This window comes from Arachis ipaensis, chromosome B05 (assembly GCF_000816755.2).
Source record: "Arachis ipaensis cultivar K30076 chromosome B05, Araip1.1, whole genome shotgun sequence".
Taxonomy (NCBI): Eukaryota; Viridiplantae; Streptophyta; class Magnoliopsida; order Fabales; family Fabaceae; genus Arachis; species Arachis ipaensis.
Window position 1 is genome coordinate 13780007 of NC_029789.2, and position 15806 is coordinate 13795812.

General features: G+C 35.6%; 1 protein-coding gene across 1 annotated transcript; it reads left to right on the forward strand.

Annotated features, from left to right (window-relative positions):
* On the forward strand, window positions 7945-11691 carry LOC107640201. Its single transcript, XM_016343748.2, has 3 exons — window positions 7945-7998; window positions 9075-9847; window positions 11215-11691. Exons 1-2 carry the CDS (start codon window positions 7945-7947, stop codon window positions 9732-9734), a joined length of 714 nt encoding a protein of 237 aa, XP_016199234.1. The 3' UTR covers window positions 9735-9847; window positions 11215-11691.

Sequence of the window (15806 nt, forward strand, 5' to 3'; positions counted from 1 at the left end):
TTCTTCAAGTGTCGTATAATTACGTACCATTTTTAATCACTACAAATTAATAATTATTTTTATATAATTTTTTTCAAATAACCCTAACTCTAACACTCTTCTTCAACCTCTCAACTTCTTCTCTCACAATAAAATTGTGAAGCATTCAACAACAAGTCAACAACACAAAAAAACTTAACACAACAAAATTTAATTCTATCATTTTTCATTAGTCTCTCAACTTCTCTTCTCACAGTAAAAATATGAAGCATTAATAATCTAATATTAATTACTATAATTTCACAAAAGCTCAATTTATAGAGCTCAATTAAGCTATTGTGTAGTAACTATAATTTCTATTTCGACTCTTGGTCTTATTTTTGCTAGATAGGAAATAGCCAAATGTAGTCCATACATAAAACTTCTCATTAATAATCTAATATTAATTACTATAATTTCACATCAAAGCGTACTTATTTCCATGCATATCTTAGTTGTCATTAGAGAATAATAGTATGGTTTGGCAAAATTTTTTTTAGAGAAAATAATCTTTTATTTTCACATCAAACTTATTCAATTTTTGGCTGTCTATCTTATTTGTCATTAGATAATAACAGTATAATTTAGCAAGTACTCTTTAAAAAGATAATCTTTTGTTTATATTTATATGTTCCCATTTCTCATCCAAGTAAAACAAGAAGAGGAGACAAAATTAATCGGTGAGAAGAAAATATGAGACATGCAAGTTTTGGATAAACAGAAACAGGTGACGCATAAAAAATTAATCATTTTATGCTTACTATGTTACTCCTCCCTACCAAAAATTGCAGCTCTGTGTCTGGTATCTCTTCTCAATGATTAATTTTTGTTGTCTCCTTTTCTCATTAAGTTACAAATATAAGCGAAAGATTATTTTCTTTAAAAAGAATTCTTGTCAAATCATACCATTATTTTTTGATGACCAAAGAGATGGCCAAGAATTGTACAAGTTTGATGTGAAAATAAAAGATTATTTTCTGTTAAAAAATAATTATAGGCAATACTATTATTCACGACAATTATGCTTGAAAATAAGGACATTTTGATGTGAAGTTATAGTCATTAATATTGGATACTCAATGAGAAGTTTTATTTACAAATTACATCTGGCTATTCATTTACAAGTTAAATTTTAATCTATGAATTGAAGTCCTGAGATTTTTTTATAATTTTTTGACTTTCATAACTTTGAGATGTTGATTATACTGTAATTTGTGGTATTGAAATCATCCCTGCTTGTGTTTATCTAGCTGTAGAAATCTGCGAACTGAATTACTTTTGTATTGTTTGTATATTCTATAAATTGAATCTGCTAGACCATCCCTGCTTGTACTACAGTTTGTAGAATTTCAAAAATACTATGTTTTGTAGTCAGGTAGATTTGAGGACTGGAAATTTGTTTTTATTAGGCTAGAAAATTGTTCATTTAGGTGTATATACTACTAAACAGTAATGAAGTGGCCTTCTCTGTGATTCTGTTTTGGGTTAGCTTTGTTTTGGTTTATGATTGGTTTATGGAAGGGAACAAATTTTTTTTTAATTTAAAGAAAAAGAAAAAAGAAGTACTACGAATATTTTTATTATCAAAATTTTTCAACTTTTGTATACTAGATTAAAGAGACAATAATTTAATTAATACTACATTTCTTGCAAGGTTTATTGAAAGGATTCAATATTGTTTTAATTTTTGAAAGGATAAGATAGCAGAAAGTGAAATCTACCTATAATATTAGATCACACTATTGGACTTCTAAAGTAATAGTATTATACAATAATTATTATTTGCTTAATGTTTGACTAATGTTATCTCCATCTGTTGTATTAAACTTTTTTGCAGTTCTTTGAAAAAAAAGTGAAGGACAAGATGGCTGAGTTTCAGGTTGGTTTGTCTAAACTTATCTCTTTTGTTTTAGAATTGTGTTTAGTTCGTTTGTATATAGTCTGTCTTAACTCACGCAAATTTAATATATATATATATATATATAAATGTTGTCATAATTGTTTGTCAGATCTTGTTTTATTAAATATGTTGGATGTTAAAAGATGCCATTGTCAATAAGCAAGGTTTGGAATTTTATATTTTGAATTGTAAGTATGAAGTTGACCTACATACAAGATTAAGATCAGATAGAAGCTAATATCTTTTTGTTTGAAAATTTAGGACCAAAAGCCTAAAATGGATTTGACGCAGATGGACACCATTAATTCCTAATTTGATGAGCACCAACAAAACAAACATGCTGCTGAATTGTTTTAATGACATTGTGCACAAGATTTAGATTTTTATGAGTTGGCATTATCTCTGCCTTTGTTCGTATTTGTGACTTGAGTATGCCTTTGTCTTTGTACCTCTAACTTTAGAGATTAGAAACACTTCAGATGAAGTTCCATTCAGATCACTATGGTAGTTCTATTTATTCAAAGAGCCTAATTGATCCTGGCTTGACTACTTATTTGATGATATGACACACACGTGTATTTGTTCAATCTTTTGTTGTTCTTTTGTTGTATTTACTAGAACGTGTTAATCTTATTTGTTATTATGTAAAAGTTTAAAATTAAATTGACATTATACATTTTTTTTTGTTTATCTATATAAATAATGGATTTTTTATTTACTATTCTATCTTTCTTTTTAAATATTATAATCATCTACGAACAATATAACTTAGCTGTGATGGTCTTAATATATTAAAACTGTTCAGTTAGCCACGGTTGAACGAAGGCTACAATTCATTTAAGTATGTTGATAATGAACTAAATCAAGAAAGTACTATATTCACTTATTAAGAAACATAGACACAGTTTTTCTCTTGCCCCAAGCTGTGTATGCTTAAACTTTAACTTTTTACAGATGAAAAGCAAAGGGAAGAACATTCAAATTTGAGTTGCTGATAATTTGAAATTATTGGATCATTTATGTCCTTGAGGCTTTAGTTGACAAACGGTTAAACTGAGAGGCTTCAACTTGTAGTGGCACTCTGCTTTGCTTGGATTCTTATGCCCTTTTGAACTCTTAGAAGGTCGAGCAACTTTTTATATCAATGGCTCCTCCTTCCCCAAGAATTAATCAAATAGGGAGGGTGAACCAAAATGAACGGTTGAGTTAATATCAAGTAGAGTGGTTAAAAAATTAGGCCAAAACAGAATGCTCCCATGGCATCTAAGATATAATTGTAAATATGGCCCTTATGCTCTCTTCTGCTCTACATTTCAAGGGCTGCAAAAGGTTCTTCAAAGGTTCTGAACAGCTTCTTGGGCAGCTTTGACAGCTTGATTATTCATACCAATAATGCATCCTGATTTCTTCATCTACTAGACTTCTGATCTTCAACCCACCTGTATATCTCATTAGCTCGATCCTTTAAATAAAAAACCAAATGCAACATAAGAGGATTAAAATATTGGTGTCTACTCCAATGAAGATTTAATGATTGTCATCATGTGAAGATACATCATTTTGACCATTAGATTATAGATTGTAGGACTTGATTTTTATTTGAAGTAAAAGTATTACTTTTATTTAAAGTGTTGCTAAACAAGTAAGTTACACTTTTTAAACAAGGATCATCATGAAAAGATATTTTTGGCATCTTCATGGGAGTAGTTGCCTAAAATATTTATTAACTTAACACAGAGCTTGAAACCTGAGGTTCTTGACAAACAAAACATAAACAATTAAATACGACTATCATGGTAAAAATGACACATGAAATAACACACTACTCACAGAATGTGTTTTTCAACGTTAAATATGAATTATACATGCAAAGAAAGGCATAATACAGAGATTTAGTAATAATCCAGAGTTCAGAAAAGCATAATCATCCAAGAAACCAGGTGTTTTAGATGGAGAATTTCTCAAACTATGGTTCAGCCTTTGGGTTTCAGCATTGTGAAGTTGCTTCCTAATAAATAATGCTGCTTTTTCAGAGCAAGAATGTTTTTTGGTATGTTTCTAATTGCTTACACAAACTACATTAGCCAATTCTACTTTTACTTCTATATCCATCATCTATAAAAAAACCCGATTATGAAACCTCTAAATTTACACATTACTTAAAAATCCATTGGATGATTAAAATTACCAGCAGAATGCACAGATGATATTTATATGTTGTTGTTATCTGAGAAGCAGATGAATAAGAATCTTTATCCGTAACTCCCAAACAAGCCCCAGCTGAAAGATCTCTAGAAATAACACACCAAGACCATCAAACCTTAAAGCAGAAATTGATAAATTAAAACCAAGTTATGTAGAGGAAATGCAACATACCAAGAGGAATTGTAGTCAAGGTTCAATCACTAACAAATTCAAGGTTCAATCACTAACAAATTCAACTCAGTGATGATTTTCAACAAAAAAAAAAAAAGATTTAGCTAATTATTTGAGTAAGACAGCAACAAAATCAAAGTTCAGTAACGATAATTAGGAACCAATTCATCTCAGTGATGATTCTCAGCAACAAAAAATCTAGCTCAATGATATTTTCAACAACAAATTATGGATGGTTCAGTGATAATCAGTAACAAATTCATGTCGGTGATTATTTTCAGCAACAAAAAGAGTAGTTCAGTGATATTTTCAGCAGCAAAATCAAACACAGCAACAAACAGAAAAAGAAAGAACAGGGGAATTTGTTGGGACTCACCAAATCGGGACCAGCTTCTGGTTGCGCGAAGGAAGCTGACAGCGAGAGTTGCTGACAGCGAGGAGGAAGCCCTGGGACCTGCTGCTTCTGCTGCCGGCAACAAGCGCAACGAAGGTGCGGGACTGACTGCAAGAGGGTGACGAGACAGGGAGAGACGATGACGACCAGTCCCAGGATCTGCTGCTTCTGCTGTCGGCGACGACGACGGCAGGGAAGGCGAGCGAGCGAGACTGAGTGGGAGACCAGAGACTGTGAGAGAGACCGGAGCCGAGAGAGCGACGACGAGCTTGAGTGCCAGTCCGGAGACAGTGAGGGAGACCGGAGACGAGAGAAGGAGAGAGCTTGCGTGCGAGGGCAATGAGCCACAGCGAGAGAGATGAGAGAGCTCGAGAGCTTCAGTGAAGAGTGACGTTAAGGGAGGAGAAGGTAGAGTTTAGGATTGCTGAACGACGTCGTATCAGCAATTAAAAAAAATGAACCGGTTCGGTTTATGTGAACCAAACAGGGTCAAACTGAGTTTTTAAACCGAGTTTACAGAATAATTTATTAACCGATTTTTTAAATACAACCAATTAAAATGTAACATGTCAACAACTTTAAAAAAGATGTTTGTAACATGTTTATGGGAGTATCCCCAAAAATTTATTGACCAAAACAAGTATAAAAAGATGTAAAACACCAAAATGGCTACCTACTCTATATTGTCATTTAGAACATCATATGTTGATGCACTTATGGCTTCAGCCTGTTTTCGGGGCAGTTTAACCTAAAAAAACAAGCATCTCACTAAAATTGTCGGAACGATACGAAAATAAAAAAATAAGATAGGAAAATGGTAAGGGACATATACGATGGCCAAAGTATCTTCCAAGACCAAGCGTGACTTCTCCAAACGAGATAATGATCTGAAACTAGAGGACAGAAATTTCACCAATCGTGCAACTATTTCTTCAACCATAGAAACTTTGTTCTTCCGGAGTGAAAATGCTAAATTCTATTTATTTATATTTGAAAAGACAGCATTCTTTAAAATCAAAGGAAAAGAAAAAGAACAAATACAATGTCTAAATTTTCAATTGAACATTCGGCGGTAAACAAATCTAAAGAAATCAATAAAAATAATAAGACAATAGATAAGGAAAACTAACTAACAACAACCATACCACGTAAATAATTTACAGATTACAATTGTTGATGCATTGAAGGTTTTTTTTTATCATTCAAAATTTTGAACAAATATTATGCTTATGCTAATAGCATTAGAAACACTCAAAAATTAAAATTATTTGTGGTGATTTAGCTACTTATTATTATTATTATTATTAAAAGTATGAACTAAGGATCTTTATCCCTTCTAATGGAAGAATTACAATGAAAAGTTTTCTTCTAAGAAGTGCAAGCAAGCTAAACAAAACAATGAGACAAATCAATACGCTCTATAAATGACAATCACCATCAGTTTTTCCATAAATTAAAATGAAAATCATTTTAAAAAGAAATCAGAACCAACGAATTTTACGCTGAAAACTGGATAAAATCTAACGTGATGACAACCTATATTGTTGAGTGATAGAAACAATTAATATCTAATGCACAAAACCAATGTTCTGAAAACCAGTTCGAACCGAAAACCGTTAGCAAAAACGATCAAGGTTCTGAAACCGAACTGATTATTAAACCGTTCTAGCTACTAGTTTACAGATTCAACCGTGGTTGAACCGAAAAACCGTTTATAATAAAATAATAAATAAAAAATAAATAAACACACCAAAACTATATGATCTTATCAATTTACAAACTCAAAAGTCTTTTTAAAACACTCTTAAAATATATGTTTCCAATCACTTTTGTCATCATCATCTTCAGCTTTATACTCATCACTCAATTAAAAAATCCACAACCCTAATCCTCTATGATTTCTTTTGGAAAAATAAAATCTCATTCAATAAAGAAACCATAGCTGTAAGTAATTCAGAATATTTGTGAGACTCAGCACCAAGACATGCAATAAATATACATATAAAGCAGTACCAAACAATCCAATTCTCAATTCCATGAATCATAAACAAAAAGGTGTCTAAATTTCCATAGAATCAATCAAATTCAGCATTAAAAAGCATCGAAAACCAAATTTTGCAGTTAAAGAATGAAGTAAAGAACATTAGAAAAGAGAGTGGCTTGGACCACCGTCTTCTGCATCAGAGAAATACAATACCATCATCATCATCACTCCCAAGACCTCCAACAACAGCATCATCTTCATGATTTCCTTGCTCTAAATCAATAACATGGGACATCTGCTGTTTGTTAATTTTTTGAAAGCATCAATTTGATTTAAAATTAAAATACAGCAACAAATAATCACCCTAAAAGCTTAAACTCTGAAATCAATAAATCTATCAACAAAAATTCAAAAACAGCATACTCATAGATTAAAAAAACAACAGCAGCTGAGTAACAAATCCATTTTTAGCAATAATTTCGACAACACAAAATCAATTTCTTTGATTGATTTCACATTCAAAAAATCACTAATCAAATTCAGAACAGACTTAGCAGAATAATAACAATACAATCCAATTACAATATCACAGCAACCCACTACCCAATATCTTAACAAACAACATCCAAACAATTAATCATGCTTCAAGCAAACAGTTTTTCAACAATTAATCATGCTTCAGCCTTCAAGCAATAGCTTCAACAATTAATTATGCTTAAAGCCAAGGTTGTCAAACTCGCGAGTCTAGGTAAACTCGTAGAGCTGACCTAGACTCGACTCGTAGACTCGTATGAGTTTACCTGTTATAATTTTTTGTAAAAAATATATATATCGTGTATAAGATATATGTTTACTCAAATATAGGCATTAAAACTCAACAATTTCAACATAAAAAAAACATAATAAATAACATAATACTACAATTATAACAAGTATTCTAGAACACACATTCAAATCCTTCCGTAACTATCTTTTTAAACATACCTGAATCTGAATGGCTGAATGGAGTAGGCTCAGTTGAGAAACCAGCCATTGCTGTGCTATGCAAGCAGACAAGAACGAATGACAACAGAGTACACGACTAACCGGCAGAGGACATGAACGCAACGACCGAAAGAGGATGTGATGAATGACGGTAGCGTGGCGACGGCAGAGGCTCCACGAGTTCACGAGCTTTCATGCATAATAGAGTCAATAGAGAGCAGAATGAGAGAGTGAGAATGAGGAAATAGTGGAGAGAGAGACAATGACGAGCTATTTGGGGAACGACAAATGGCGAACGGCGGCGAGGGACAGATGAAACGCGAAGAGGGCTTGGAGAAGAGAGTGACTGAGTAAGTGTGGCGAGAAAAGTGAGGGATTTAGCTGTTTAAAGTTACGTTCATACGTTGCTCCTTTTTTCCTCTTTTTTTGGGCCCAAAACGGCTCCGTTTTTGCGAAAAAGGCCAAACAAAGCAAACTCGCTGACTCACCCGTAAACTCGCGAGTTTGACCGAGTTTATGCGAGTCTACCCAAAAACGAGTTTCTGTCCGAGTTAACTCGATTCCACTACCTACGAGTTTACGAGTTAACTTGAGAGTTTGACAACAATGCTTAAAGCAATCAGCTTCAACAATTAATCATTTAATAATGCTTCAAATGGGTGTTGACCCGGTCTGTATGCGAATGGTGTTGCTGAATAAAATGATGAATGTAGAACCAACAATTAATCATACTTCAAGTAATAACAGCAATGTTTATAAGTTAGAACCAGCAATTAATCATACTTCAACAAATTAGATTTATACCTAGGGTTAGTGGAAGAATGCAGATCTGATGGCGACAGGGACAGCGGCTGGGGTGGAAGGGTCGAATAGAGCTGGCGCCGGTGGGAAGACACTCGCGACGACAACTGGCACTGGCAGTGGCTGCGATTTTGACGGCTGAAAAGAAAGGTAGCTAAGCGAACGGAAAGCTGGCTGAAAGGAACTTGCGACGGCGGCGGTGGCTGGGCGGAGGTTGCGTCGGAAGCTCGAGGTGGAGAGTGGAGACGCGGGAACTGAGAGCGAGAGGTGACTGGTGAGCGTGGAGGGCTGAGGCTCGAGAGTGTGCTGTGGGTGTCTGGGTGAAAGCACTAGGGTTCCCTTTCAGCTGCCAAGTCAAAACGCAGCGTTTTTCACAGTTTTGGTAAAATTTCAAAAACCGGCCAGGTCACGGTTCGGTTCGACCGACCAGTTCAGCGGTCCAAAATGAAAAACCATCAAATTCAAAAATCGAATTTGGACGGCCGAACCGACCGGAAACCGGTCGGTCGAACCGAACCGTGACCCGGCCGGTTTTTGAAATTTTGCCAAAACTGTGAAAAACACTGCGTTTTGACTTGGCAGCTAAAAGGGAACCCTAGTTTTTGGCCTTCACCTAGACACCCACAGCACACTCTCGAGCCTCAGCCCTCCACGCTCACCAGTCACCTCTCGCTCTCAGTTCCCGCGTCTCCGGCCAGTCTCCACTCTCCACCTCGAGCTTCCGGCACAACCTCCGCCCAACCACCGCCGCCGTCGCAAGGTCCGTGGAAGTCACTCACCATCGCAAGTTCCTTTCAGCCAGCTTTCCGTTCGCTCAGCTACCTTTCCTTTCAGCCGTCAAAATCGCAGCCACCGCCAGTTGCCGTCGCGAGTGTCTTCCCACCGGCGCCAGCTCTATTCGACCCTTCCACCCCAGTCACTGTCCCTGTCGCCGTCAAATCTGCATTCTTCCCTATCTTCCACTAGCAATGGTTCAGCAAAGAGCACAACAAAGTGTATCTGGTTCTAGTGGAGGCTCTCTTGGTGGGTTGGCCGATGGTAGCACAAGAGTACAAGGTCCGGGTGGTACCGCCTTGTCATCTGATGTTCAAGTTCACCAAAGCTCTCAATCTGCGGGTGGAAGTGGAATTGGATCCCATGATGGTGGAAACTCACATGGGCAAGAAGCTGAAAGGTCTACAAGTGCAGAAAGCAGCATGCATAATGGTAATGATCAACCTCTGCAGCAAGGTACCGCAAAGTCGCAAACCTCAATGAAGCTGGGCAGAATACGTTAAGGCGTGCTGGTGCTTTAGGTTTTGTGGCATCTGCTGCCAGTGCTTTTGATGCTGCAAAAGACATAATGGAGGCTCTTAGGAGCAAGCATGCTAATTTGGCTAGTGAACTTGAGGTGATTTTTATTCCGTGTTTTTAAGTTGCTTCACAGTAAATGCATACACCCTCACCTTCGCTAATCCCTATAATTATGAGTCTGCATGCATAAGGCTGCTCTTGTCCCTCAGAAACAAATCATGCTTGCAATAATAGTATTTCAATAGTTGTACATTTTACTTGTTAAATGGACCGTTGAGTCAGTGGTGAGTGGAAATGAAAGACATATTGTTCTAGGAAAAAAGAGTTAGATATATAATAAACTTATATATTAAGTTTTTGGCGGTGTTACAAGTCTCTTATCTTTTAATATATAATTTTAAATATTTAAATTTAATGATTTTTAAGTCGATAAAATTTTACAATTTTACCTAATAAATTATCCATAATTTATCATTAAAAATTCACAAACATATTCAAACATAAAAATTTATAACTAATAAAAATCAAAATGCACATAAATGACAAATCGGAATAAGAAACAACTCAATCAGAAAAATCAGCATAAACAAAGAAAAATTCCAACATAAACAATGGAGTGAAACTCTGCACCACAGCACCATCAACAACTCAAATCAGAAAAATCACTATAAACAATGCAAAATCAGAATCATAGCATAAATAACTCACAATTGATTCCAGCATAAACAATTTGGCGCATTGAGTTGAATTGAATCAAGTCAGTCCATGTTTATTGCTTAATAACTTTCTGTTACGGTAAGTGTTACTCTCATTGATCAATGCAGTTTATTTTATTCGTTTACCTCAACTTGGTGAGTCTACTTTTTGTCCATATGATTATCCCCAATGGTTATTTCTATCAGTACTGCATAATCTAATGCATAAGGTGCAGCAGGCACCATCAATTCATGTTGGAAAACACTAAGCAATGCATGAAAGATGTATAATATAGGATTCCTAAATCATGGAGTCATGACAATTAATCAAATCTTTTACTTTTGAACAAAAGCAAAGGTCCTAGGTATGCAGGCACTTACTTTTTTTGCCACCACTAGCATAAAATTTCCAGCCATAAAGTACAAATTAAATATAGGATGTAGCTTCAACATGAAAACTCTGTTTTGTGTTTCAAAAAGTGGTGGGCACAAGGAAAACTTTCAAGTAAATATATTCAGCAAGAGAAGCTCTGATTAACATTTAAAATAATGGTATGACTTGAATATATTTGTAGTTATATATACAACATAGGTGACAATCTACTAGAACATCAAAGATAATGCTACCATTTTATGTTATCAACCACTGACTAAGGTCTTAAACATTCTTCAACAGATGCACTTATTAGATTTTAAACCTTTCCTCACTTTGATCCACTCTTCAATTCTGTTTTCTATTTTGCTATTGCTGTTAAATTTCTTACCTCAGGTACCAGTTGATACAGTGAATCTCAACATGCTTCCTATTCTTGAAAATCCAAACACAAGCAAGGTTGCGAACAGAGAGAGAGAAGAGCTCGAACAGAGGAGACGACGACGGTCACAGAGCATCCACACGACGGCGAGGGAGCTTTCTACGAGCGACGGAGCTTCCTACGACGGAGCTTCCCAGCGGAGAAGAGTTCGGCGATGACAACGACGCGGGGCTGCGGGGGCTGCGGGCTGCGCGATTGGGTGACTAGGGTTCTTCTTTCAATTTCAAATTTTCACTTTAGTTTTAGAGGAGAGAGGAGAGAGGAGAGGAGTGTGGGAGTGAGATTGGGTTACCGGCTTACAGCCGTTGGGGATTTAGAGAATTAGAGTTTCCATATTTTTTTTTAAAGTCAAAATGACATTGTTTGGAGAGATTTTTATCGAACCGAAAATATTTTAAAAAATTGGCCGATTTTAACGGTTTATCGATTAACTATTGATTCGATTGATTTTTTATCAGGCGATTTATAAAACTACTCGAATTAATTTAGTGATTGGTCTTGTTAATTCAATTAAACCAACCAATTTGGTTCGATTTTTAGAACTATGGCTAATAACACTGAAATTTCAATAAGGAAGCAAGAACTAGAAGACACATTGAAAAATGATAACAAGATATTGCTAAGTTGATGAAAGATTTGGAAAATAAAAGAGCAAAAATTTCAGCATCGAAGCAAGAAATAGGATTATTGAAAAAAGATAATCAAGATGTTACTAAACTTGGGAAGGATCTAAAAAATAAAAATACAGAATTTTCAATAAAGAAGTAAAAATTAGAAGAAACATTGAAAAATTGAACAAACGGAGTTTACCAACAGTGACGGAGGAATGAAACTCGACTGCCGAGGAGGGAGGAACCAAGCTGACGGCGAGACGAGACGAGACGTAGAAGCAAACTGACCAACAAGGGAAGAATCAAACTGACCGCGCTTGAAGAGGAGATGATGATGACGCAGAGAAGATGGCCACGAGCTTCGATCAGCAAATCCAGAGGCGATGACGTAGAGGAGAAGATGATTGACCGGCAAAAGCTTGAGCTGACCCTCTATCTGTCACTGTTGGCGACGACGGGGCGCAAGGTTGGGCGCTGGCCGTAGAGAGAGACGGCGGCAAAGAGAAGGGGGTTTTGGGTCTGTGAATCCCAGGATTGTGTGATAGAGAGAAGGGGTTTTGTTTTTATTTTTTTAATTTTTTTAGTAATTTAAAAATAAAAAATCTTTTTAAAAATTTGACTGGTTAAATGATTCACTGATTAACCGCTAATTCTATCAATTTTCGAACCAGTTTTTTGCGGAACGGGTTCTGTGCATTACTTGTGAAACATAAAAAGAACAAACACAGAAACACAGAGCACAAACATACATACAAAAAGTAAATAGTATAACAAATAGAAAATGACAATAAATAATTCACAAGAAGTTCATATGCGCAAACAAGATGATGCATGCCTGTTCCTAGCGCAGGCCATGAGCTCATGCGTCGGTTGTCTACTCGCAATCCGACGTTACTCGGAGTGAACCCCGAATATGGTCCCTTTACTGTGTCAGTTAGACACCTTGGCATCACGGTTACCCGTGTCAGTTATTTCTCATCACTATAACATTTTAATGTGCATCACAGTAAGGAACAGTGCTATCAATTAGGCGAACATTCCTGTATTAGTAATCTCAGGCTATCCGTTAAGCGGGCATTTTCACATTAGCAGTTTGGCACAAGGACCATTCAACATACATTTTTCATAATTTACTATTTGTTTTTATTATCTCTTTCATACATGTTTTCTCATTTCATTTCTCTCTATTATGCCTCCACATCACCAACATTATATAACATACCTCCGCATCACTGCCTAGCTATACATACCTCCACATCACCGCCTAATTATACATACCTCCGCATCACCCATTGACCTTAAACCTTCCTTGGTTATCCTAATACAACTATTTTAGAACCTAAAGCTTGGTATTGAGGTAATTTGGTCATAGTTTAAACTGGTGCTATTGCTTAAAAAGGATGCTGTTATTGTGTTTTGAGAAAATGCAGCAAGGAATGGCAGGGACAGTAGATTTGTTAAATTCACTAAAAATTCAATTCTTACCCATTACTTTTCAAAATTCATGTCCTTAAACAAGACTCTTCCAGCTTTCCAGAAAATTAAATTTTAGATTAATACCATGTCACATAAAAAAGTTATGAGTTTAGAAACACAGCCCTACTTTTCAGAATTATGTTTTTAAAATCCAGCGAGCTACCCTCACTCTTTGCAACATGACTAATTGGTTAAAAAGAGTTTTGATACGAAATATAAACTGTAAATTGTGGGCTCATGAAGTTTAAAAATGTCGTTAGTTTCAGCTCAAAAACTCTTCAGAATTGCAAATTAGGTGGGTTGGAAGTTGGTGCTTCAGCAGTAGAGAAACATGATTTTTTGCAGAAACCATCAATCTTGAAAAATTCATTTCTCCCAAACCACTCATCAATAAAATCTAAATTTTTTATGAGACACTCAAAACATGTTAAAGTTTCATGAAAAAATAGTTTCATTAAAAAATAAGACCTAGTCTGCTCCCAGAAATGGTTCTATTATACTGCCAATTATGCAAAAATCCTATCTAGACCTTTTCAGCAACCTTACATACCATATTCCATACTTAAACCTATAACCCTTCCAAAAATCACACTTCTAACCTTTCTTCAGTTGTTCAGAGATGCTTTCACAGCCAACATAGTCCAAGAAAACAAATTCAATAAATTTTACAATTTCAAGTACCTAAACAAAGTCAAGCTTTCACCTTTCAGCATTATACCAAACATAACAATTCATATACCCTATCCATCATTCAAACACATACTAGAACCATGTTTATCATCAGTCAAGCATATAATACTACATCAATTCTCATCACAGGTACGACCACAAAAGTAACAATCTAATAATCCTAACTCTTACTTGGTGATGTCGAAAATTGATATGCTTTGCTCTTAAGCTCACTTTCTCAGCTACAACACCTAATGTATCATAATTTAATTTCATTCATCATTATCATTAGGGCCTTGAGGCCGAACCCTGACAACCAGAAAAGAGGAGATTCAACTCTCACATTCTCTGACCGAATGGCTCAGTGGAATAGAGAGACTAGAGGAATTTCCCTTGAGCTTCACGAACTAGAAGAAAGAGCAAGGCTGAATTGTTCAATAATGGTGAAACCGAATTGGATAGAAGAAAGGGGGAGCTGAGGCTAGCTTACCCAGTAAAGAATTTCAATGCTACAAAGGTTGATGGAGGAAGAGGAGGGCTACATTCTTCAAGCTCCTACCGAAATTGAAGGGAAGAGAAAGATGGTAAGCCAACCGTGTTTGCTGGGTCACTTCGGTCTTCACTCTTTCTCTCTTCCTTTTTGCAGATTGTGTGTGAACAAATGAATAAGTGGAGTGAGGATAATGAAGTGAAGAACGGGTGTAAGCTTGCATGTGTGTTTCGTGGCTGATGTTGGTGAATAAGGCAACACATGTACTTGAGTTTAATGACTAAGCATCCACTAGGTTAGTTAACCATGAGATGAAATCATGGTTTGAGAAGGGGGGAAGAGGTGATGTCCGTGGCAATAATGGAAAAGAAAGGAGTGACATTATTGCTTCTAATCATGGTTAAATTATAATTGGCTTAGGTGAACTAATGGTTTAGTTGATCTTAGGGTTTTTCATAAGAATGAATAAAGCATTAGTTTGATTTATCCTATGATAAGAGTATTTTGAGTTAAGAATAGAAATTGTGATCATGTATCAATTATTGATTGATAATGCATCTAGGATTGTTCCTCTACTAATTTATTATTCAGTGAACTTAATAAATTAATAAAATAAAGGAAATTTGATTATAGCGGTAATTAATTAATTACCCAAAACTTATCGTTTGGGAAAAGCTAAAAAGTTTTAGCGCATATAGGAAAAATTTTTAAATGGATTATGTTACACATCCAAGTATTTATTTGGGCAAATCACTATATTAAGCCAAGGAGAGAAAAATTTTACACAAATCTGCTAAACCAAAATCTGGTTCATGAATCTACCAATGCACGTTTCTATATAGTTGAACCAGGTCAATTCGAACTCAAACTACATCTAAATCAAATCAATGTCATTCGAACTATGTATACTCGCACACACCCACTAATTCAAATCAGCTGTGATTCGAATTACTCCCCAGCACGCAATCCCAAGTAATTCAAAATTGGTTAATTCGAATTACATAATGTTTAGTTCAAATTAGGCTGGTTCAAATTATATAGGGCCAGTCGTGTATAAATATGGTGTGAAGGTGAATTGATCTCATTAGAGTGAGAAAATGGCTAGTGAGGAGAGTTTTATAGCGTTGGTTCACCACAGAGGATCAATTAAGAGGAAAATACGATCAGGTGTGAAGTTCACCGATAAGGATCCTCTCAGTATTTTTATGAGGCATACAACGAGTTATGATGACCTTGTTAATGCTGTACAACAGAAACTTGGTCTGGAAGGCGTGAAACGGGTTAAGAAGTTTTTCTATCG